This window comes from Drosophila albomicans, chromosome 3 (assembly GCF_009650485.2).
Source record: "Drosophila albomicans strain 15112-1751.03 chromosome 3, ASM965048v2, whole genome shotgun sequence".
NCBI classification, from domain to species: domain Eukaryota; kingdom Metazoa; phylum Arthropoda; class Insecta; order Diptera; family Drosophilidae; genus Drosophila; species Drosophila albomicans.
The window spans coordinates 51,036,962-51,060,816 of record NC_047629.2 but is presented as its reverse complement, the minus strand read 5'-3'; the positions used below and the strand labels follow the sequence as shown (position 1 = coordinate 51,060,816).

At 36.9% G+C, this 23,855-nt stretch overlaps 8 protein-coding genes across 8 annotated transcripts; 4 read left to right on the top strand and 4 right to left on the bottom strand.

Moving 5' to 3' along the window:
• Positions 1-98: 98 nt before the first annotated feature.
• Positions 99-5,686, top strand: LOC117568239 (serine/threonine-protein phosphatase 6 regulatory subunit 3). The gene is made up of 10 exons (XM_034248717.2): positions 99-373; positions 513-712; positions 791-1,115; positions 1,265-1,578; positions 1,669-1,807; positions 1,868-1,986; positions 2,054-2,633; positions 2,865-2,929; positions 2,999-4,093; positions 4,182-5,686. The coding sequence occupies exons 1-10, from the start codon at positions 314-316 to the stop codon at positions 4,342-4,344; spliced, it is 3,060 nt and encodes a 1,019-aa protein (XP_034104608.1). The 5' UTR covers positions 99-313; the 3' UTR covers positions 4,345-5,686.
• A 3,611-nt stretch (positions 5,687-9,297) lies between these two features.
• Positions 9,298-9,756, bottom strand: LOC117570357 (larval cuticle protein 65Ag1-like). The gene has a single exon (XM_034251928.2). It carries the CDS (start codon positions 9,615-9,617, stop codon positions 9,309-9,311), a length of 309 nt encoding a protein of 102 aa, XP_034107819.1. The 5' UTR covers positions 9,618-9,756; the 3' UTR covers positions 9,298-9,308.
• Positions 9,757-10,249: 493 nt separating this feature from the next.
• Positions 10,250-10,794, bottom strand: LOC117570466 (larval cuticle protein 65Ag1-like). Its single transcript, XM_034252128.2, has 2 exons — positions 10,671-10,794; positions 10,250-10,603 (listed from the first exon to the last, which is right to left on the bottom strand). The coding sequence occupies exons 1-2, from the start codon at positions 10,781-10,783 to the stop codon at positions 10,405-10,407; spliced, it is 312 nt and encodes a 103-aa protein (XP_034108019.1). The 5' UTR covers positions 10,784-10,794; the 3' UTR covers positions 10,250-10,404.
• Positions 10,795-11,623: 829 nt separating this feature from the next.
• On the bottom strand, positions 11,624-13,084 carry LOC117571908 (uncharacterized). The gene is made up of 2 exons (XM_034254385.1): positions 12,508-13,084; positions 11,624-12,444 (listed from the first exon to the last, which is right to left on the bottom strand). The coding sequence occupies exons 1-2, from the start codon at positions 13,082-13,084 to the stop codon at positions 11,624-11,626; spliced, it is 1,398 nt and encodes a 465-aa protein (XP_034110276.1).
• A 1,814-nt stretch (positions 13,085-14,898) lies between these two features.
• On the bottom strand, positions 14,899-16,145 carry LOC117571909 (pupal cuticle protein 20). The gene is made up of 3 exons (XM_034254387.1): positions 15,945-16,145; positions 15,735-15,908; positions 14,899-15,222 (listed from the first exon to the last, which is right to left on the bottom strand). Exons 1-3 carry the CDS (start codon positions 16,143-16,145, stop codon positions 14,899-14,901), a joined length of 699 nt encoding a protein of 232 aa, XP_034110278.1.
• Positions 16,146-18,283: 2,138 nt separating this feature from the next.
• Positions 18,284-18,923, top strand: LOC117570581 (larval cuticle protein 65Ag1). Its single transcript, XM_034252323.2, has 3 exons — positions 18,284-18,396; positions 18,469-18,563; positions 18,628-18,923. Exons 1-3 carry the CDS (start codon positions 18,388-18,390, stop codon positions 18,857-18,859), a joined length of 336 nt encoding a protein of 111 aa, XP_034108214.1. The 5' UTR covers positions 18,284-18,387; the 3' UTR covers positions 18,860-18,923.
• Positions 18,924-19,736: 813 nt separating this feature from the next.
• LOC117571915 (uncharacterized) lies at positions 19,737-20,384 on the top strand. Its single transcript, XM_034254393.2, has 2 exons — positions 19,737-19,973; positions 20,032-20,384. The coding sequence occupies exons 1-2, from the start codon at positions 19,765-19,767 to the stop codon at positions 20,207-20,209; spliced, it is 387 nt and encodes a 128-aa protein (XP_034110284.1). The 5' UTR covers positions 19,737-19,764; the 3' UTR covers positions 20,210-20,384.
• A 1,885-nt stretch (positions 20,385-22,269) lies between these two features.
• On the top strand, positions 22,270-22,748 carry LOC117569729 (larval cuticle protein 65Ag1-like). Its single transcript, XM_034251002.2, has 2 exons — positions 22,270-22,431; positions 22,487-22,748. The coding sequence occupies exons 1-2, from the start codon at positions 22,316-22,318 to the stop codon at positions 22,680-22,682; spliced, it is 312 nt and encodes a 103-aa protein (XP_034106893.1). The 5' UTR covers positions 22,270-22,315; the 3' UTR covers positions 22,683-22,748.
• Positions 22,749-23,855: the final 1,107 nt, after the last annotated feature.

Sequence of the window (23,855 nt, the reverse complement as noted above, 5' to 3'; positions counted from 1 at the left end):
GCAACTTTAACATACATTGTTGCGCTCACTACAAACTCTATTTGTGCAGTTTCGAGCACTGCTTGACCATTTCGAGTTTAACAGTGCCATTTTGAGCATAACAGTACCCTTTTTACATCAGCGTGGCAACGCAATTTTTGGGTGAAAAATTATTGAAATCGTTGTAAAAGTGCAAAAAAACAGCAGTGCTGTGCATCGAAATAGCTCGAAATCAGTGCAATTACACATTTAACAAGCAACAACAAAGCAAGCTTGCTGCCTATTTCTTCTCCCCAAGCCTGAAAGTGTCACCGCCAAGACGTACGTGCGAAAAATGTTTTGGGACAAGGGTTATGCGCCCTCAGCGAACATAGAGGCGCTGCTAGAGAAAGAGGTTGGTATATTATTTATTCGTTGAACGCGATCTTTTTTTTCGAGTTCAATTTTCATTTTGTTGACTGTGCTTAGTTTAGTAGCAAAAATGACTGGACTTGCTAGAAGTTTGTTGGTATAATTAATAATTTTGTGCACAGAATTCCACGGTGGAGGAATTTCTCGACGAGGAGGAAATACTGCAGGAATGCAAAACGCCAAAAAAGAACCTCGTCAACTATTTAACACGGCCCGAAGTAATTAGACGACTTGTCGAACTAATCACAACGGAACCCTCGGAGGATGTGCCGCTGGCGCAGCGTTTTCGCTATGCAAACATGTCATGTGAGATACTAACACTGTAAGTTGCTCCCCCTTCTCCACCCAACAAAAATATACAGGTATATTAACTAAATATTTTTTAAATAATCTTGTATAGCGGCCTGCCGTCCCTGGATGAAAAGCTGCTGTCCGATGCGAATACACTGCAGTTGCTGTATTCATATCTGGAAAAGGAACCACCGTTAAATCCATTGCTATCATCGTTTTTTAGCAAAACGTTTAGCATGCTCTTTACCAAAAAGCCTGAACAAGATTGGTTTTTGTATCAACAAATGTGCCTACAACTTTTGGAATATATTAAAATGCAGACGAATTTTTTGGATTTAATTTGTAAACACTTCGACACACCGGTCATACCTGATTTAATAATGCAAATGATGAAGCTCATCGATGGTGGTCAGCTAAAGCGCAACCTATACGAAGTATGATCATATAAATTGTTAAGGTCTTAGGGTCTGTTCCGGTTTACAAGTAAATATATACTATTTACGAGCCGGAACAAATCCAACCATTATCGAACTTCAATCTTAGCATCTATATGTATTGTAATGATTCATAATCTTTATTGCAGTGGCTAACTGAAGATAAAATTGTAGAGAGACTGATTGCAATATTGCGTAATCCTCAAGAAACCGATAAACATGCAAATGTTGCGGACTTTTTCTGTGATCTTATTAACCAAGGTCGTCTAATGCGGCAAACCGAACAGGAGAACGATTCATTTGAGCCGGCCTTTGATGGCTCCAATCCCATATTGAGAAATATTGAATCCGTACAGACAATAGAAGCCTTGTTAAATGTGATTTTGGAACCAAACGCTCTAGAGAGCGCCATCTTATCAGGAATATCGGTTGTACTTACGCTAATCAAACCCATAAAGTTCACGTGAGTCACGCTAAAACAAAGCAAAACAATGGGTTTCCTCCCCCAGTTTTAAAATCTCGAATAACTGGTATTTTTAATCCCTATTAACAGTGATGAGCCCAACTCAGATCGCCAGCGTTTGTTGCAGAAACGCGAGCGTGAATTTCATTTGGAAGTGCAGGAGACTGTGATTACAGTGATGGCGCCACGCCTCAAGGAATTTGTGCATGTGCTCAAGAATCCACCAGCGGTATGTTTGTTTTTTCTGTTTTCAAGTTGTCAATTTACTTATTTCATATAAAACTTGCAGAAACCGAGTTTGGAGACTACGGCAGCGGTGCTGACACCTCCATTTGGTAAGACACGTCTGCAGGTGTGTCGCGTCTTTACCGCATTGTTGGAGACGAAGCACGAGACTATTCAACAGGCGTAAGTTTGCCTTAAATATCTATAATTATCTGAATATCAATAAACACTTATTTTCATCTATTATCAGTATTTGTGCCACGGACTATTTTGCCTTGCTGCTGGACTATTTCAAGGAATACTGCTGGAATAACTTTTTGCACAGCGAGATGGAGAAGGCATTGCATTTGGCCTTCTATAACGAGTTGTCAAACAACAATACCACCTCAACTGAGTGCACCGACATTTATCAGGATGATTGCCTATTTGATTGCCTAATGAAAAGCCCAGCGGCTATAAACTTCTCGACCGATGTGCAAGCGAAAAATTTCGCAAATGATGCAAAGCGCGCTGAGGGTGGTAATGATGGGAAAGACCAGACAATTGAAGCGGCATCGGCATTAGAATCGGCGTCAGCTGAGCAAGAGGCAACTGACACTGATCAGCAGAATGAGAATGCAAATGCAAATGCAACGGCTGAAGAAGTGGAGACCAACCAGGAGAACCATATTAAAAGCAATGATGCAGAAGGTGCTGAAGCAGCGGCTGCTGGAGCTACTGATGATGCTCAAGCTCAACCAAATCCGTCGACCGAAGGGCCGCCAGCACAGAATGATTTGGATAAGACTAAGACGCCAAACAATAACCTGCCCACAGAGATGCAAACATATGTAAGTATTGTTTTTAAAGACTTGCATAATATTTATTAATTTTCTTGAAATCTATTAACTAAGCATCAATCGCAAATGTTCTGTCTGTCTTATTGTGATTTATTAATTTTATCTATCGCTTTCATTTACATATTCCAAGTAAATTTTGACTAATTATATACCAAGATATCTTACTATTTGAAATTAGTTTCACTATACATATTAATTGTATAACATTTATGATCTTTTCAGCTGATTGTCAAATGCCAACTGGTATCCAAATTGGTCAATTACTGGCGTCACAATACAGAAGCGCAGTAAGTATACAACATCTTTCATCATCTATATTTGGATTAGACTATAATACCTTTGTTATTCTTCTGCAGATCTGCCGAAAAGGGTCGACGACTAGGCTATATGGGCCACCTCATCAAAATTCTTAAACATATTACGAATTGTATATCAGAATCTGAACATATCGCTGCCTTGATTGCCTCTAATTTTGCGGATGAGTCGGAGCTAAAGCTTTGGCAATCGCTGATCGATGCCGATGAAGGTGAATTCACGAAAGCAGTGTCACAACAGAGTAAACTGTTGGCCAACTGCAATCCACACGAGGACAATGAGTACAGTGCTGGCAACTCGAAAGATTTTCTGGGCGAAAACACTTGGGATATTAATACAGCATCGATCACTAATGATGGTTATAGCGATCTGGATAACACACTGCAGGACATTGTATTTACCACGGACAACGATCAGTTTATGTTTCAATTTGGCCAGAATATCGACGATGATGACGACGATGATGATGAGAACGGTGGCAGTGGTGGCGATGGTCTCGGCCATCATGGTCATGGTATGTTTACTAAGAATTCCATCACCCTCAACAATCTGGCGGCTGATCCCTGGGAGATGGACGTACAGTTTGCTGATATTACTGGTGCCTCTACGGACGTGAATACTGATAATGCCAGTACTGGTAATTGGGGAGCTGACTTCAACAGTGACAACTTCGCCGACTTCGATGCGCATTTCAGCACCTTTGGCAGTGATTTGGGCATGCCGCATACACAACCCCCTCCTTCCGATGCATCACAATCGACCGAAGCCAACGATCTATCCGCCAAGACTAATAGCGATGAACAGCAACGGGCAACGCTTAACGAGGACGATGTGTCCATGACTGCAACCATAAAAGACGACCACCAGGCAGAGTATGACAACAATGCCAATGTGGAGAAAGCCGCCAGCGATAAGTTTAACGAGCTAAACGATCTCGACACTGCTGCAACAGCAGCTTCGGCTGCCACATCCATCGTTAGTAGGTTGCAATCGGTGCTGCTCGCTGGCGAGGAGGACTACGAAGATGATGAAGGCATGTGGACAAAGCCATTGGGTGGCAATAGTAGTCTATCTGCGATTGCAACCGATCAACAGCCTGCTTCAATTTCAAATGGACCCAGTAAAATTAATGAATTGTAAGAATATCAGTTGCCAATGTATACAGTTTGCTTTTGAGTTGTTTTTTTATTTGAAACCTAATGCATGCATAACATTTAATTGCAGCAATCATGCCAACGACAACAGCACCAGTAACGATGCTCGCGACGATAGCAACATCACAGCCGGATCGGAGCAGGAGCAACAGCAGCAGCTGCAGCAGAAGTCTGATAGTATAAACGCAGCGGCTGCTAAAACCTTTGCTGAAAATGCAACAACGACAACATAAATGTGCCGACACATACACCCAACACACACACACATGTACAGGCACATTGACACAACCACATACATACATACTACATCAGCGATTGCAATTTGTATAGCATAAAATATGTCAAAAAGTTGTAAACTTAAAAGCCTTTGATTTGCTCTTTGGTCATCTCTTATACATAATCATGCATACATATTTACATACCTAATTGAATATATATACATATACACTACACTACACTACATACTACTACTATACGTACATACTATATAGCATTGATGTACATATATGTACACCTCTATATACACATATATAGTATATATATAATGTACACATAGGTTGAAAATGACAACAAACGATTGTGTATTTGTAAAGCCCGAGCCCGCCCAATTCAATAGCAAAACAAAAACAAATAGTGAAAGTAAAATGATGATGAAGATGATGATGGTGATGTTGATGTTGATGATGATAATGAATTGGAAAATATGTTGTAGATTCCTGCTATTCCTCGCTCATCGTATTGCCAATTTCCTATTTATTAAAATAAGCTGTATTCTGTTTTTGTATCTTTATTAGTTTCTTCTACAAACTCTACAATACTCTCAATGTGTTAGACAACAAATGAGCATTACTAAAAGTACCAGCATATTATAAATTTTTGTAATTGTTCTTAGCTTGATCTGAATATACTGATGTACTACAATACGTTTATTATTTTTGTAATGTTTAATTGGAGACTTGTATTTATTGTATGTATTTTGAAACAAAACCAAAAAGCGCTAAAAATCTATACAACAAGCATACACATACATGATATACACTCATTCACACTTACACATGCTGCAAGCACAATTAGTATATTTATGTATATACTATTCTGTCCCTTACTCTTATTCTTTTGTTTTACCAATTGAGTTTCACCAAAAAATGTATTCAACGTCGAAAGTACAAAACTGAGAACTAAACAAAAACAAAAAAAAAAAAAAACGAAAAAGAAAAAAACGACAACAGCAAGCATTTTTGCCACGACACGGATAATCTGAGCATAAAACATATACAATTATATGTGAATCGCATAAACTATATCCTTTTTATACTTTTTTAATCGAAATGAAATATGCAAATCATTTAGACTTTCCAAGAAGACATTTTATTCGTACCATATACATATTTATCTATATATATATTGTATAATTTTAAACAGCTTTGTTGTTGCGTTTGATATATATTTAAATTTGTCGCCTGAGAAATGTTTGTGTTAAAACGAAATGATAAACCATTATGCCATCTTTTGCTTCCAAATAATTACAATTATATTTACGTTAAACAAAAAAATAAAAACAAAATTACTTAAAAAGTTAAATTGACGTTTATTTTCCATCATTATTTCACATCCCTTGCACAATAATTTCAATTAATTGTAATACATAAAACTAATACAAAATAAATGGAAGGTCAATAGTTGAGGACGCAACATATCAGCTAAATCGCTAGACTGCGTTCTTGCAATGTTTTAGTATATAGATCGCGATAAACTCAAACAAAAAGAAAATAATCCCAATAACAAAAGATTTAACGCTAATCTTCGTTATAGACAATTGCAAGGGATTTGAATAAAACAAGAAAAATGATTAAAATTAAATCTATTATAAACACAAGGTATGCAAAACTTTAGACGTAAGTTTGAGGACTTGTTCAATAAAAAGACGAGGCTTTTCTTAAAAATGTATGCTCGATTACAAAGAAAAAACAACAAAAAACTTAAAATACAAAAGTAAAACGAAAAAAAAAACAAAAAACAAAACGCTTGCACAAATTTCAAATCGCTTGCTTTTATTTTTGCAAACAAATGTATATGAAACATAAAAAGAATGTTAAAACTATCTCTGATGAAAACTGTGATAATTAAATGAAGTTGCAGGGTATTTGATAAAAATGAAAAACAAGAAACAAAACAAGAAACACAGATTTAAGTTAAACGCATTGTCAAATGTATCTTAAACAAGAAACAAGAAAAAAAGAAATCAATTTTTGTTGTTGGCACACAAAAACACACGCATACTTTCACACACACACACACACATCACCACTAATTAAATACACAATACAACAAAACAGCAATAATTACTGCAATAATGTCTCACGTTGAATGAGTCGTCGGCCCACGGAATAGAGAAATTCTCACTTATCAGAGATTGAGTCAATGTAATAAACGATTAAAAATACTTCAGTTGATTGAAATGAACTAGCATAAAATATAAAAAAAAAAATACTCAATTTAACTCGATGTAATAGTATTTAGTATACAAATATGTTCTTGTGTTGTCTTCCCTACATATTGAATGATGTATATTTGTTTATTATCCAACAACCGAATCCTTCCCTTGTGCAAAATGCCTTACCTAATGCATTGTAAACTTTAATGATAACTGTCGAATTCAATCGGAAAGGGTTAACATACGTATAAAAATTGTTGTAAACCATTTAACCATATTTGTATTTGTATTTGCATATGCATACATAAGTATGGGTAAGTAGAAATGTAGTTTTACTACATACTGTGTGTCTTTTATATAATAAGCAAGCATTCAACTTGGACACTGAAAGTATTACACTTAAGCTGATTTACTAAAAATTAAATTCAAATACAAAACAAAAAAACAAAATAATTCATTTGAAATAAACAAAACAAAAAATTGTAGACAAAGTCTTGTGCGCAGCTTTAAGCAGTTTGTTTAAGGGCATACAAAAATAATTAATGATACTTGTAATAATTCATAATTATTATTAACAATAAGAATGCAAAATACCAAACGTCCAATATGTTGCATGGATCCCATGCAAACAAACTAACAACAATTGTGAACATTAAAGTCTTCAACAAAAAAAACAAAGAAAAATACGAAAAAAAAAAACATAATGACACAATCTTATATATAGACATACATACATATATATACAAGTATATGCATGCATTTTATTATTAACAATTGCATTACAAATTAAGAGTGAAAAACCATATAATAAAACTTGACGTACATTCTTGTCTGTGTGTTCAGCAGTTCAGTATTTCAACTAAGCCAACTTAATAAAAATCCAAAAGCCCAAAAAACAAAAGAAAAAAAAAATTATTCTTAAACAAAGGTTTCCATTGCAAACCAAAAAGTGAATTAATACATTTAATACGTAGTTATGAATGAAAATGCTTAATAAACTAACTTCTAAAGAACAACAAAAATAACAAGCGGGAACAACAACGATGAGCACGCAACTGTAATAAAACCAAAACTTCATGATACGAATAAAAAACAAAAAACAAAAAAAAATACACAAACCTATACACATCTAACATATTAAATGAATTTTCTTAAGATGACCCCTAAAATACAAATAAATACAAAAATATTTTGTTAATGTGAGAGAAATGAGAAAACATTTGAAATTTGTAAGCGAAAAAAAAAAAAAAAAACATATTTTATATTATAATACCTAAAAACTATAATTAGTAAATAGTGAATAATGAATCGAACCCAAGTGTGCTTCATGTAAGAATTTACGTTACGATTTTTACAATGCAATAAATAAAATTTCAATATTTCAATATCCCCCCAAAAAAAAAGTAAGCGGTACTACATGTATAGTATGTATTCCTAATTAAATGTCTTAACTATAATTACGATTGGTGTCTATTAATAATACATACATACATATATATTATAGTATATACACGTATACAACACTTATATTAAAATAACGAGTAGAGACTTGAAGAAAGCAACAAACATACAAAAACACGAACGTATCGTCAATATATCCAAATTACTTACCAAAATCATAAAAACAATTTCAAAATGTATGTAATTGCTTTTCGGTGATAAATGCACACACTCACACACACACACACACACATAGATCACATAGCTTGCTATAAAGAATTTGCTTTAGTTCTCGTTGTTTGATTTATCAGACGAAACTATTTGAAACAACCCCCAAGGGACACTCCGGAATAGTAATTCCTTGAGGTAGTGCCTTAAACTTTGTAGGAGTGTGTAAAAACCTAAACCAAAAAAATAAATAAAATAAAATAAAAATACGAAAAACTGCGACCATGAAAAACAAGTTTGTTCAATATTCAATAATCACTAAATAGTTAACTTTATGCTCCGATCTACATATTAAATATTTAATAATACTATATACACCCTCGATCACACTCAGACATACATCGTACATTGAATAGATATTGATATTTATAACTATAACAACATAACTTACCGTCGCATTTTCTATCTGTAATTATAAATCTTGTATTTTTGAGTGTTTTTCCGTATGATAGTTCTCTAAATGTTTTGCTCAACCGATTTTCTACACTCACACACACATAGATACAAACACAGACATACATACAGAGAAAGACACTTGATATGTACTTGTATATACAATATATACATATTGTACAAGTATGTATATAAATAGTTTAGTAAGCATAAGCTTGTGATTGCTTTGCCCTTTCAAATGAACTGTATTCGTAAATTGAGTGAATGTGAATGAATAGCATTCGTATGTATTTGTATGCTCACATACATACATACATACACAGATATGTACATGTATATGCGATAATTGTTCGAAAATATTAGCGTTTATTGTCTAATAATATGATTTGTGAATTCAATTCAAAGGACATTCACTTTGATTTCATATTAAAAGTTGCAAATAAAATTTATAAACCTATTTGATTGTGTTGTGTAATTTTGATATACTTTTATTGGGATGGATTTCAGATTAAAGGATTGGAAACCTGAAGAAATTTAAAAATTCAAAAGGAACCCAAGGCACTAACAGATCTATCATCTATATCATAAACCCCAGAAATTAAGGGATTTATTTTAGATTAGTTCAAGTATTGATTGCAAAATAGTTTGATTTATTTAATAAAAAAGAGAAACAATAAACTTTTAAAAACATTAAATTGATTTTTACGAAGCCTGAGGCAAATGAGCACCGGAAGGATGGAAACCGTTCTCATCGGCAGTATAGGAAAGATCGTAGGTCACTCCATCATCGCCGATGTACTTCACATTTCCGGACACAGCCAGAGACTCGTGATCGGTGTTCGGGTTGTTCAGGACACCTACTTCGTCACGTTTTGTACCATCAGAAGTTTCCACAGAGAATTTGTAGCCATCGGGTTGAACATCGGAATCGTACTTCAGGGTTTCCACATTATTGGTGGGAATTGCCAGGGCAACAGCGCAGATGGCGACAAAGACGATGAGGAACTTCATTGTTGGATAAAGTGTATTAAGTTTTCAAAACTGCTTGAGTAACTGATATTACGAGGCGGATCGCCTGTTATTTATAGTAGATTCAACACCCAAATAACGCAAATAACATTGACATAATAACAGATGCACACATAACTTACCGTCGCAATTTTTTGTTATCTTGTAAATCTTTTATTTTTTGAGTCTTTTTCGCAGCTAACTCTGAGATTTGTCTCAACTGGTTTTCTGCAAGACATTGATACATGAAACACATTTAAATAAATATATCATTAAGCTGAAGTAAATAGTTCATTTAACTCTTTTTTTATTTAACATACTGCAGTCTTAGATATCGAATAAAAGTATTCACTCGTATTAGCTTTAATAATCCATTAATAATATAGTAGTTAAGTGAGTGGTGTTTGTGTTTTAAGCATACTAATAATATGATATTCGCCTATTCACTTTCATTGAGTCAATGAACTTTCTAATATTAGCAAGAACTACTATAAATAGAAGCCCGACGAAGATTCATAAATTAAAATAGATTATCTCTGCTATATCACTGCATAAAGAATGTTTGTAGTATACAAGAATTTAGATTAAAGTGCTAGATTTTCGATTTTTTCTATCAACAACTGAAAAGGCAAGTATTTTCTTGAATAATCTTTATATAACTATATATACATTTTTGTTGTCAAAAAATTTAGCACAAAAAACATTACTAGAGTAGTTATCATACTCGATGTTATTATACCCATAGTTAATTCAAAAATAATGAAAGAAATATAGTAAATTTATTCAACACCTAATCATCTAAAGGTTGGGGAATGTGAGCACCGATGGGCTGGAAACCGTTCTCATCGGCAATATATCTGACTTCGTAGGTCACTCCATCGTCACCAACATATTTGAAATGTCCGTGAACAGCGAGACTTCCATGCTCTGTGTTCTCATTTTCAATTTTACCTTCTGCACTATGTTCAAATCCATTATTTGTTGCCACGCTATAAAATATATATTAATAAAGTTAATGACTGCTTGCTTTCTATAATAAAATATTTGGTGACTCACTTGAATGTGTAGCCCTCGGGTGAAACTTGGGATTCGTTTGTGATGGTTTCTTCTTGAACAGATGATGCCATTGCGACTGCGACGATTACGACAAAGACGATAGGAAATTTCATATTTCGATCAAGTGCAGCGGACTTAAGACTTTCAGAGTAACTAGATTTTATACTGAGATGTCTCTGTTATTTATAGCAAATTCAATGCTCTCGAATAACTGGATTAACGCTGGGAATACAAATGTCTAAAACAAGTATTATTGAAAACATGTTCAAATTTTGCATTAATTAGCATTTAGCATGCGAATATATGTCGAAAGTTATTTAAATAATGAACTAGTCTAGATGCAGTTAACACATTCAATTTCTTATGAAATTTTGGGGAATAATTTGCCCTTAAATGGGAGCTTGATATTTTGAGACCATTTTATTTCAAAATAAGTAAAAATGGGTCTATTAAGTTTGTAAAAATGTTCTAATTTTACCAGCTACAAAGGAATTATCTGATGAAGATGCGCATCGCAATATTTTATTTACTTCTATGATAAATTTATGAATTTATGAAAAACGATTCTATTAATCAGAATGGATATTAAGTAGACCAATAAAAGGGTCTATTACGATCAAAAGTTGACTGTACATTTCTTACTTATGCGTAACAATATTTTATTTACTTTAAACTAGCGAGACACAAAAAGGGTCTTTTAAAGGTCTTTCGCTTGTTTTCCCTATTTTATATTTTTACATCTTTTGAAATAAAAGCCAGCTTTATGTGAATCGTATATTTTATATTTGGATTCTCAGTCAAGATTTAATTCCTGATTGTAAAGGTATTTCGTTCTTAATTTTCTATAGTCAGTTCGTAGCTTCCAATGCTCTCTTCTCAGTTAGCTTTCACTTTCATTATCACAGCCAAACGCTTAAAAGTATGCTACACAATTGCCATGATCGGCTTCTGTCTCAGCTCTGATTGCCTGTTGCTGTCGTTGCCGTCGCTGTGCTGCTAGTCGAATGCGTTGAAGTACCTCCATGTCGCGTCTCCATATGCCGCTGCAAATCTCTTGCACGTGCCAATGTTTTGTGGCACAATTGACACTGAAAGCCGGGCTCTGGCTCATCATCGACATTGATATCCATTTCACCACTGCCCGAGGGCTGAGTTTGTAGATGCAAGCGCACATGTTTGTTCAGATTGCTGGGATCACCGAAGGGGCGCAGACAAAACTTGCACTTGAGTGGTTTGAAACCGGTGTGAGTGCGTATGTGAATCTTGAGGCCATATTTGCGGGAGTAAACCTTGCCGCAATAGATACACAGATGACCCTGCTTCGAGGCACCCATATTGCTGACAATTGCCTCGATCTGCGCGGCCGCATTCATCGGATGCCCAGCGAGCGGAGCAGCCATGGAAATGGAGGGAAGATAGGAGAGTGTGGCAGAGGCTGTGGCTTGAGTGCTGGCCAACGGCAGTGATAATGAAGGCAACGAGCTCATGGGTCGAAAGGCGGAGAAGCGTGTCGGTGCTGAGAGTGTTGTTGGAGGCGGAGGTGGCGTGCGTGTGGGGGAAGCCGAAGAGGTGGATGTGGAAGTTGCAGGCGGAGGCGATAGAGTTAAAGTGGTGGGCGTGGCTGCTGAACGTGTGGCTGACTTAAGCGCGTAATGCAATCGCATCCAGAGCAAGTCCATTACACTGCGACCACAACTGAGAGCTAAATGTATCTTCAGTGGATGCGGCGTCTCGAAGGTGAGATGACACAAGTGGCAAGTGTAGCGATTGTTGCCTAAGAATAAAATATATTCATTATAGATGCGTTGCAATTAAATGTCATTAAATTACTGCTTACCTTGTATGTTCAATGGCGTGAGAAAGGGAATGCTCATGAGCAGCACCAGCTCTTCGCCGAACCAAGCGACAATTTCATCGTCACGTGCCACATCGCGCACTAGGCGTATGCGCAATTGACCTGCGTGCAGCTCGAACAGCGCATTGAAGCTGTAGATGTCCTCGGAGAGTTTGATCTGCCTGAGAAGCGTTGCCGACACGGCCAGTTCACCGTTCAACAGCTCGCAGTGGGCGTGCACATCGCTGGGCGTGGGCGTGGCCATGCAACTGAGCAAACTGACTGTTGCCACGCCATTCGAGCACGTGTCCTTTGGCGTGTATTGTGCGGTGTAAACACCGGGTCGAAGATTGGTGCGCATACGCTTGGCAGCTGGTTCCCTGCTCTCGTATGTTGCTGTCGTCGTTGTGGTTGCCGTTGCAGTGGCTGTCGTTGTGGCTGGCGCTGAGGTCACGCTGCCCGGCAGCAACTGCTCGATGCGAAAGATCATGCCAGAGTTGGAGCGTTTCTGTGCCTGCGCTTGCGCTTGGGCCGGCGATTCATCCAACTCGTGGTTATCCAATTGAGCTGTGGTGTGCATCGCTCGCGCTTTGATTTGATTCTGTTTTCCAATTGGAAGGCGAACGCTGCTTTTATACCAAACACACACTCGCAGCTTCCGCCCTTCTGTTGTTGTTCTTGTCGCGTGTCCTTGCCCGCCCCGCACCGCGCTTCGCTGCTTTCCTGGATTTGTTACGGCTTGCAGTGTCAAAACACTAGCGTCAAGTGCAAGAATTCCCAGCCTGGCAGTCTGCCTCGCCTGACATTGCTACGCACTTTGCGACCGCCTCACTCACACACACATCGACACGCACACACACACACACAGACGAACATCGAAGAACAACCATCATCGAACCAGCCGTCCAACCGGGCATCCCTTTTGCACCAGGTCCTGGTTGCTGCCTGGTGCTGTCCTCTGCTTCAGCATGGTGGTAGCAACACTCGTTGTTGTTGTTGTTGTGCGCGGCGTCGGCAGCGGCGGCGGCAAGTGCAACATCATGTACTCTGGCACTAAGGCACTAAGCCAAGCTAAGCGTTCCTGTAGCAAGTGTGCGTATTCCTATGCCTAATCCTCTCATACCATGCCCCGTTTGCCCTCCCCTCGTCGTTGGCCCTTTTTGGCTTTTGATGCTGCGCCCAAACGAAAATGTTTTTAATTGAAATTAAACGATCGTTTGTTGTCCTTGTTCGCCTATTGTTGTTGTTGTTGTTGCTATTGTCATGCATTCGTCGTGTTATTGTTATTGTAATGCCACCATATACAAATCGCATTCGCTTTCCGTCAATCCTCCCCTTGCCCATTGATAATGCCTTAATATATGGCCATGTATCGTTTCACTATTTGTGGTTTAGGGTGGGTCGTGATTTTAGTGGGTAGAGCGGCATGAGGGTAAGAACAGGCCCAGGGGCGCTAAAACTACTCGTGAGCATAGAAATAATGCTAGTCGGAAATTAGGAATATTATTATAAAGTTTCTTAAATTAAATATTGAATTGAATATATATAGAAGAGCAATAAAGCCTAACAAAAATTGTAGAAATAATTAAGAAGAAACTTAAATTAAATATTGAATAGTATAATATATACAGTAAGGCAATAATAATTATCCAATAATTAAGAAGAAAACTTTAAACTTTAATTATTTACTGAATTGGATAAACTACTATATCTGACAGCACGTGTTAATAAAATAGAATGTCATAATACAATCACACAGATTAATCTTTTTTGTGGTTGTTTCAAGTACACTTATCAATGAATTGTATTGTATACTATCTATATATTGAATATTCACTGTACCAAGAGTACTTAAAGTGTTACAGTGTGTTCACTAGAGTTGTGATTAAGTAGAATTGAAATTGTTCAACAACTTTTTGTTTTGTTTTATCTTTCTTTAAATTCACTATTTCTATAGACTGCGCCCTAATTAGTTGCGCCCAACCGCAGGCTTTTCGAGTCCGCTCCTGAACCGAGTAAAATATGCTTCGACACTAATGTTTTCATTATTGCAAAGCCACCAACCCCCGCCCGCAACAAATACTCGTATGCGATCAACAGGACAAAAAGCGAAAAACATGTGTTGCCAGTCACACAGGCTCAGCGGCTTTCAAGGGGTTGGGGCGTCTACACAGCACAGAACAGCCCTCAAGTGAGGTGAGCCAGCCAATTTGCTCATACTCAAAATACTCAAATCTGAAAACCAAACCCAGACCAGAAAGAGAGAGAGAGAGATAGACCGGCACAAGCCAAATTTTTTGTTTTGGTATTTGCTTGTTTTTAAATAAGTAGGCCGCAACCTGTTTACAGCCAATGTGTCAATTGTATTTGATCCTTTTGAGTGGGCGCCTATTTTCAGCGATAGACGTAGCCCCCATTGTTGCCACCGCCTCCGCCGCCAGATTCGTTGTCATCGCAACCATGACAGCCGCCACCAGCTGCAATTTTGTCCAGTGCCTCCTGGATCTCGATGGGAATGGGCGGCGGTGTGGGCAGATGATCGCCTTGCGGCTGGAATCCATTCTCGTCGGCAATGTAGGTTAGCGATATCTGTTCGCCCTCGGGACTGCTGTAGGAGAAGGAGCCCTCAACGGTGAGCGCCTCGGCACCTTCCACGCCGGCATTCTTCAGATATCCCATCTCCTCTGCCTTGATTCCGTTTCCTGTTTCGTATTCGTACTTAAGAGGGGGGAATGTGAATTAAGCATTATTATATCTTATTAATTTAACATTAATTTTGTATATATTTATTGTTTGATTATTACTAATTTGTGATTAGTTTATTATTTATCTATTTTTATTTTGTTACATTTAATTTGTTATTTCGTTTTTATTCATTATTTTCTTTTTTTTAATATTTATAATATTTTATTTATTTTCATGCTTTTATCTTTACTTTGTGGAAGTCATAATTTATTTATTCTTTGATTATTATTCATGTGACTTCATGTATCTTGAAGTAGCCATCATTTATTTCTTTTGATTATTAATATTTAATTGTGTTTTAGTCCATATTATTATTTTTTATTATTATTTTATTTATTTTTGCACTTTTCTCACCTTATGGAAACCATTATTTCTTTAATATTTGATTAATATTTATTTGTGGTTTAATTATTATTATGGTTTCATTATTCTTTATTTTTTTCTTCTTTATTATCTGTAATATTTATTTCCGTCCCTTGACTTACCTTGTAGGAGCCATCACTGTTGATTTTCGACTCCAGCTTTATAATGGGTATATCCTGTCCACCACCATTGCCCCCAGCTCCACCGCCATTGCCCCCTCCTCCGTTAGAGGGCGGCAAGTAGTTTTGATTGCCATTGCTTGGCGGTGGTCCGTAGCTATCACGAGGTGGCGCCGGCTTGGCTGGTGGCCCGTAGCTCTTCATCGGTGGCGCCGGTGGTTTGCCGTTCTTGGGTGGACCATAACTGTTGCTGGGTGGTGCTGGCTTTGGTGGTGGCTTCGGTGGCGGTGGTGCTGGTGGCTTGGCCGGCAAATACGTGGCCGGGGGACGAGCGCTTGGATAGCCCGCTGGCTGTGCAGCCGCAATGGCCAAAGAGATGAGCATTATAAGCGGTGTTAATGTTGCCCCACTCATGTTGCACGCTCACTGATGGTGCTGACCGACCGACGTTGGTCTTTTTATATGGCAAAACAGTTGCATTTGACCACAACCTGTTGCTCCTGGGGGTCAGACACGTGCGTGGCCTCTAATTGAAGTGGAAAACGGAAAACGTAAAACGAAACTCGGTCAATGTGACTACACTGCAAGAAACTGAAAAGGAATTGAATTGCCAAAACTAATTATAGCAAAGTGTTTATTTTATAGAGATTCAAGTGCGAGATGGAACGTAGATTTAACTACAAAGTACAGCAAAAGTAACAACAGCAACAATGTTATAGCATATTCAATTTAATTTAAATAAATAACTAGTTACAAAATGAAAATGCTCTTTATTAAATAGTGATTCAGAATCTAGCTTAATTGATAACTTGCACCAACGAGATAAAATTGTGATAAATCGTGGTGGAACATCAGCACTGCCTGAGACTAATCGGTAAAGACAACAAATCCGGGCAGGCCGCAAACAAAATTTCTAATTCAATGGCAATTTTCAGCAAGCCAAAGGAGAGCTAAGGATCAGGCACGGCACAGGCAACACCTGCAACAGCAACCCCTCGTGTCCATTTCTAATGCACTTTGCCTGTCCTCGAAGGGGTGTTAAGCCGCTGGCCTAACAGGACAGCGACGTTGTCGGCTTTAGTCAATCGTCTATTAACTTTTTGCCAATTCTCTGGCAACTTGTGCCAGCCGCTGATGACGCTAATATTGCTGCATCGGGGTGGCAGGCAGCCAGGCAGCCAGGCAGGCTGGCAAGGACATCCCTGGAAATGCCTAATGGCAATGTTGTTTGCAGCTTGTCCTACTTGTAATGTGCTGGCGCGCAGCTGACGTCTTCCCAGGCGCTGTGTGGATTTTTGAACCTGTTTCGATGTCAGCCGTCAGCTGTTGCCTCTTCGCTCGCCTTTGCAGCCAGCAACCACCAAGCCAACCAGGCCACCAACTTTACCAACTTACCAACCTACCAACTAACCACCAAGCACTGCACCGGCTGCCTAAACCAACAATTGTCGGTTACACCCTCTTCATCATATCCACATGATTTTCATTCTCTAAATATCCATATCCATATCTCTATCCATAGATCTCTCTTCATGGTCATTTCGCCACGCACCCATTGCACATATTTCGCGCCCGCATTTGATGAGTTGAAATTTCCAGCACAAAAATTTCATAAAGTGCATTTTGACAGACCGAAACGATCTAATTGCCATTTTTGTCGATTACTGAATTAACAAACTGGACGACGCAGCGGGCTGAAAAGGTAGCGAACGAGGGTTGCATCCGATTAAGTTCTTCAGCACGCTTAAATCAACATTTTAAGTCAATCGCGTTTGATAAATTATTTGCATTGACAGCCTGTATTTAATTCGCGGGAATTTCAACAACTGTTCGATGGTTCACTATTTAATCAGAACTGGCATATGCTTGGCATCTGAATTGCCAATTTCAGCATAATTTTTTATGAAAAAAAGGTATAATTCAGAATGAAATGCAAACATTTATTTTTTTTTAAATTTCGTAAATTTATCTTTCCTTTTCTGACTTTCTCTTATGTTATAATTCCATCCTTAAATTAATTTGTTTCCAAGCAGCAACATGTTGTCTATATTATGTATGAATAATTTCTGAATTCAACCGATTGTATTTTGGTTATATGGCCTTTAGTCGAAACTGAATTGCAAAACTAAAGTAAGCTTTTGCAATTTAATTTTTTTTTTTGTTAGAACAATCAAAGAATACTTGTTTGTTGCTAAATGTTTATTGTTTAGACCTTGGGGAATTAAACGAAAAGTTAAAATATTTCGCATTTCGCATTTGTAGACGCTTCAGACAATGTTGATTAAAGTTAATAAGAACTCGCTTCAACATTTTTGTAGTTAGCTTTCTTCTCATGTTCTCGTTCGTGTTGCTTTTGTTTTTGTTCTAGTTGTTCTTGTTATTGTTCTTGTTCTTGTTTCTGTCTGCTTTCGATGCTTAGAACTAAAAGTTGTGCCATAAACTATGACGCAATCTGGCTCAGTGGATATTCAGTTATGTATTTGTTTTCATTATCTTTTTGACTTATTTCGGCTGCTTTGCTCATCTCAGTTATTGTCTGAGCCCATCTCAGCCGGAGGTGTTTCAGTAGAGATTCAGAAACGAAGCCGAACAGAGCTTCTTCACACATAAGAATAAAGTTCTTTTAACGCCAAGAAATCCATTAAACTCCGGAGCAATGAAAATTGTTAGTAATTGTTGTTGGTTAATTTTGTTCACTTCATTCTTAGTTAATTGATTTCTCGTTCTTCTTGTACAGTTGCCACAAATTCTCCTGCTGGTCTCAGTATTCTTACTGCCTCTAATATTGGCATCACCTTTACCGGAGGAGCAAAAACATTCTCGTCACTTTGAGTAAGTAAAGTGAAATAATTGAAAGAAATGAATTCTAAATGAAGAGCATTGTTCTTATGTTCAGTTTTGAGATGGATAATGGTTATAAGAGATCAGAAGATGTCAGCTACAATGTCACAGTGACAACTGATGGAAATACGACCGAGGAGCCACAAACAACGAAGCCAATTGAGATTCGAGGTGGTTACAGTTATATATCCGATGATGGCTATGAATATCAGGTCTTTTATAAGGCGAATAAAAAAGGTTTCCAGCCTTATGTGACAGCGCATAAGGTGCATTCAACCAAGGATTAACTTAAAATCATTGTGATTAAAAAAAATCAAAGTAATTTAAACATAAATGAAAATCAACGAGATTAAAAAATAAAAGTTTAATCAAAAGTAAAAAGTGTTCAATATAATTTAACGAAAAGTAAAAAATGCAATGTTTGTTCTTTTCAAAAAATTGTTTTAAGTGTTGAAAAAGCTGTTTTTTGGATAAAGCTTGCAAACTGAATGAATCTGAGCTTTAAGCACAGCTCTTGCGGTAAAAATCACAGCTAAACTTAAAGCCCAAGCTCCATAAGCTTAAAGCTGCAATCATAAGACCTAACTTGAAGATCAGTTTGATTTATGGGCTTGTTTTGAGCCCAATAAAAATCGAAATGTATGATAGAGTATTTTTAGGGTATTGCCGTAGATGCTTAACTTTTGTCAACATTAATGTACATATATGTACATAAATTTACATTTAGTATTACTTTCATTGATATTTTAGGATTTTTTAAATAAGCTCATCAAACATTTTTATGTCGTCTCCAATTATCTCTATCGATCTTCAGCAATGATTATGCATAGGGCATTTAAATAGTTGCGTTCCTTTTACGATCGTTTTAATGAGTTTCAGCTTTGGCGGGGGTTAGCATGTAAAACGCCATCTGTAAAGTTGTGTGTTTTCTTTATCTGCTTTCCTTATGCAAATCCAAAACGAATACAACGACAGCAGGTGAAGCAATCGTGTTACCTGCACCTCGGGGTTACTCAGCAGTTTTTTTTTTGTTTTTTGTTTTAGCCACAAAGTAACATTCATATTCGTAATGCGTGGCCCACGGGGCTTGTTTTGCTCCAATCTCTGTGTCTCTGGGTCGCTATTTCGGCAGACTTCGAGTCTTCAATCTTTCGCTAGCTGTGTTCGTCGACGGTTGGGTCTATTGACAATCATGGACAACTGCAAGCCATTTGTGGGAGGCTGGAAAACTAAACTAAAATGTGTGAAGTTTCTAATGTTGTTACTAATATGTGCTCAGTGGGAGGCAAAGAATTGTGTTTCGGCATCATATGCACCTGGCACCGTACTGGACATACAACTGGGAGATGTAGTGATTGAGCAATTCAGCTACATACCAACGCGCGGAGGCTACGAGTTTGGGTAAGACCATTTGAATCAATAGTTATACCGAGCAATTAATCAATCAATTCGATTTCAGTTATACTTTGCCCAATGGCACACATCGTGATGAGGTGGGAGAGTTGCTTCATGACAGATCTGCCAATGAGGACGTGCAAAATGCAAATAACTTTGATCGCAATGCTCGACCCTCGCGTCGTCCGGGCCTTAAAAATCGTAAACTCTCACCAAAATCCCTTTCTTCGTTGGCAGGTTGATCCTCAGTTTAATCGATTGTACTATAACATATTTAAAGACATTTACTGGAAATCCTCGAATTTTGCTTAACGCCTCAACCTGATAGGAATGAACGTATGCTAAGTATAGGTTAAGATTTTATGTTATATCATTTCAAAATGATTTAATAATGTTACTCAACATTAAATACAGTCAAAAAAAGCACTTATGCAATATTTTATATCTTTTTTAAACAGTGTGAAATCAATGTAGTAAATTTATATGTTAGTTGATACTCGCTCGTATTTTCTTGCGCCAAAATTTCGCGCTTTTAATACGATGATCGATTTATGAATGTGGAAGGGGACGTGACGCTAAGATTAATTTGATTTTCTCGCAACCCAACATATACATATTTTTTTCGTTTCTTCTGTTTTTTTTTTCTTGTAACATGCATCTGAGAATTAAGAATGTAAGAAAAGTGTCTAAGATAGTAACAGGTCTACTGTTACAATACAATGTTGAAATTTCTACATATCTTCCGAAATTAATAAAATGAAAAAAGAAAAATATCTGCTCGCAAATGAATGCTGGTTATTTATAGTTCAAAAGTTACCAAAAACCATCTTTTGTGTTCCAGATTTCGTTAACCACAGCGAGCAACAGTAAGCAACTGTTTTAAATGAATGCAGCCTAAAAGTATGCAATGAAAATTTAAGTTATCTAAAGGTGCAATCATTATGACATACGAATAACCAGTTTTAGTGTTATCTTAATTATTCTGGTATTAAATGTGTATTTTGAATTATCGCAATAAATCTGAACAAATGGCGCTGATATGAGTTGTATTACATTTGCCTCATTCAACACATTGAAGCTGTACGATTCACCATGATCATATACATATGTAATTTAATACAAATCGAGTGTTCTTGGATTAAATTAGGTATGAAGTGGTATGAGTGTGGAAAAAAACTTGATATTAAAACATTGCCATTATCATTCAAGTGCTAATTTTACTGGCCCGTCAAAGACTATGGTGCTTAAGTCGTGCCATAATAAGATGTAAAATCGAAAAAGATGTCGGTGACCATCCAAATAACCGGTATTGCGGCGATATGTCTGGGATGGCAAAGGTGAAGTGTGCGTATAGACGTCAGCGGTAGTGTTTGGTGGAGAGGCTAAAGCTGAGGCAGACGAAGAGGCGGAGGCTGAAGTAGAGGCTGAGGCTGAAAAAGAAGAAGCTAAAGCTGAGGCAGCAGCAACAGCACCAACAGCTGAAGCGGCAGCTGTGACGACAACCGGGCACCAAGCCAGTTGGCCAGACAGTGGCGCTGACCTTGAACATGCGAGTCTCATAATAAATTTGAAGACTCTTCTGCGATTATCTCGCTCTCTCTCTCTCCGTCTTTCTGCATTGCTTTAGGCTTAAATTAAAAGGGACAGTGAAAAAGACAAAGTAAATATGGTATATACTATATATGCTTAAAAGGACATCTGAACACACGAAATATATGCAAATTAATAGATATATGTATGTACCACATTAAAAGGCAATTAAACCAATAATATATACAAGGATGTTAAATAATAATATCTAATTACTAATTGGGTAGAATGTGTTATAATCATGGCAATCATTTATTCTTAATGTATTGCATATGTCTAGCACAAATTGTTGTATAGTATATTTCTATAATATAAATTGTTTACTGAATGCTTACAACATATTTAATTTATTTGTATTACTGAAGTCTCGCATGCCTTTATTTCTATCAAAAGATTTGTTTTATATTTGCACATATATATTCTGCACATAAAAAAGTTTCACCGGTCATCAAGTACTTTTGTAGAAGAAAAAATTATAGCATATATTATATTCAACAAATGTGTTCTTAAAAGTCGACGAGCGAAATTTCTTATAAATATATTTCGGTATGAGTTAATTTTATTTAAGCAGTATTACTATTCGTTTTACTTACGTTCGAGCTGTGATTTTTTTTCATCACTTATTTTGCTCTAAACTAGTTTTCCCTTTTTCGATCATGTTAATTAACCATAAACTTTTGGTATAAATACTCGGTGGATCAACCCAAAAATGTATAGTTACCTTTGAAGTCTCAAACGCGCTACACGTTATCAAAAATATGAAGTTCCTCATTGTCTTCGTTGCTCTTTTCGCCGTGGCTTTGGCTGCCCCTTCGGGTGATACGCAAATCGTTCGCTCGGAATCCGATGTTGGACCCGAAAGCTTCAACTTCGCGTAAGTTAATTTATATTAAAGTTGAAATATATATGCTAATTCGTGTATATTATAGTTTGGAAACAAGTGATGGAACCAAAACCGAGGCTGCAGGTCAACTTAAGCAAGTTGGAGAGGAGGCTGGTATTTCCGTTAAGGGAAGCTTCTCATATGTGGACCCTGACGGTCAAACTCATGTGATCAACTATATTGCCGATGAAAATGGATACCAGCCACAGGGCGCAGATATTCCCGTTGCCCCCGTTGTTTAAATAGAAACTTTAAATTAAGAATAAATGGATTGTTGAACAAATATAATTGTGTTTTAATAACTTTGAGCTAGAATTTAATAACTATTAATATTGCATATGTGACAAGCATTAAGTAAATTAATACTTAAGCTGTTTATTTCCGTATTCCGTAGCAGAAGATGGCTGAAAAAAAGGATATTAGTTGAGGATGGCTATAGTTTATAATCTAAACGCAAATCGATATTGATGCCTATTAATATCAACGTGAAATCATACTAATATAACCACATTTACACATTTGACATTATGTCAAATGCAAACATATATATTCTTTAGCAGTGGTTTAAGCCTTAACCTGATCGACTGGCTCGACAATTTGCAGCTTCTTCGACTCGTAGCGGTCATCGAAGGTGGAATAAACAAAATAGACAAAAATACTAAATGCTGACGCTGACTATGAACTTACATATGTATATTTGTATGTGAGAGTTTCGGTTGCTATGCTGCTGTTGCTGCTGCTGTGTTATTAGAAACTACAGTTTACAGTCTACCGACTACAAACTACAAACTACAAACATCAATCGAACGTTGCAAAGGCCGTTGCATATGTCAAAAGTCAGATTCGCTGGTTTCTCCGATTGCCAATAGCCAACGTCGACATAGCGTCGACTTGCAGCTATTGTACGGAGTATGGAAGAATTTCGGACTTGAAATGAACTTGCGGCCCTCTTGCGGTTGTCAGCGCTTTTGTGGTTCTTTAATGAGGGTCTTAACTTGCATATATGCATAGTACTATAAGTTGATATGTCTAAAATAAATATTAAAACTCATTGGACGTCGCAAAACTTATGCCATAAACCATCAACTAGTAAAGTGTTTACATATTGTACAAAAGTCAAACTAACTATTTACGCATGCATTAAACAGATATTCGGGGACAAGTAGAATGTATATAGAATTTCGTATACACTTGGTATTCTAGATGTGAATAAATAAAGAAACAATTGAAGGCTTTATAATATTGCAACTAAATTGAAATTATATATTTCATTTTATTTTATTTTATTGAGATAGAAAAAGTATTAGAAAATATATGTTTGAAAAGAAAAACTTAAAGATTTTGAGAATCGTTTTAATTCGAATAATTTATATTTATTTTTTATATTATATATTGAAATATACAAAGATATACAA

Bases quoted from the DNA above. Each gene is read 5' to 3' on its own strand.
- LOC117568239 (XM_034248717.2), top strand. From the start codon at position 314: ATGTTTTGGGACAAGGGTTATGCGCCCTCAGCGAACATAGAGGCGCTG. The intron at 2,930-2,998 runs GTAAGTATACAA...ATTCTTCTGCAG, and splicing joins CGTCACAATACAGAAGCGCA to ATCTGCCGAAAAGGGTCGAC. The intron at 4,094-4,181 runs GTAAGAATATCA...ATTTAATTGCAG, and splicing joins CCCAGTAAAATTAATGAATT to CAATCATGCCAACGACAACA.
- LOC117570357 (XM_034251928.2), bottom strand. From the start codon at position 9,617: ATGAAGTTCCTCATCGTCTTTGTCGCCATCTGCGCTGTTGCCCTGGCA.
- LOC117570466 (XM_034252128.2), bottom strand. From the start codon at position 10,783: ATGAAATTTCCTATCGTCTTTGTCGTAATCGTCGCAGTCGCAATGGCA. The intron at 10,604-10,670 runs GTGAGTCACCAA...TATATTTTATAG, and splicing joins CCCGAGGGCTACACATTCAA to CGTGGCAACAAATAATGGAT.
- LOC117571908 (XM_034254385.1), bottom strand. From the start codon at position 13,084: ATGCACACCACAGCTCAATTGGATAACCACGAGTTGGATGAATCGCCG. The intron at 12,445-12,507 runs GTAAGCAGTAAT...TTTTATTCTTAG, and splicing joins CACGCCATTGAACATACAAG to GCAACAATCGCTACACTTGC.
- LOC117571909 (XM_034254387.1), bottom strand. From the start codon at position 16,145: ATGAGTGGGGCAACATTAACACCGCTTATAATGCTCATCTCTTTGGCC. The intron at 15,909-15,944 runs GCGCCACCGATG...CCACCAGCCAAG, and splicing joins CCAAGAACGGCAAACCACCG to CCGGCGCCACCTCGTGATAG. The intron at 15,223-15,734 runs GTAAGTCAAGGG...CCCCCTCTTAAG, and splicing joins ACAGTGATGGCTCCTACAAG to TACGAATACGAAACAGGAAA.
- LOC117570581 (XM_034252323.2), top strand. The intron at 18,564-18,627 runs GTAAGTAAAGTG...TCTTATGTTCAG, and splicing joins AAACATTCTCGTCACTTTGA to TTTTGAGATGGATAATGGTT.
- LOC117571915 (XM_034254393.2), top strand. From the start codon at position 19,765: ATGGACAACTGCAAGCCATTTGTGGGAGGCTGGAAAACTAAACTAAAA. The intron at 19,974-20,031 runs GTAAGACCATTT...ATTCGATTTCAG, and splicing joins CGCGGAGGCTACGAGTTTGG to TTATACTTTGCCCAATGGCA.
- LOC117569729 (XM_034251002.2), top strand. From the start codon at position 22,316: ATGAAGTTCCTCATTGTCTTCGTTGCTCTTTTCGCCGTGGCTTTGGCT. The intron at 22,432-22,486 runs GTAAGTTAATTT...TGTATATTATAG, and splicing joins CCCGAAAGCTTCAACTTCGC to TTTGGAAACAAGTGATGGAA.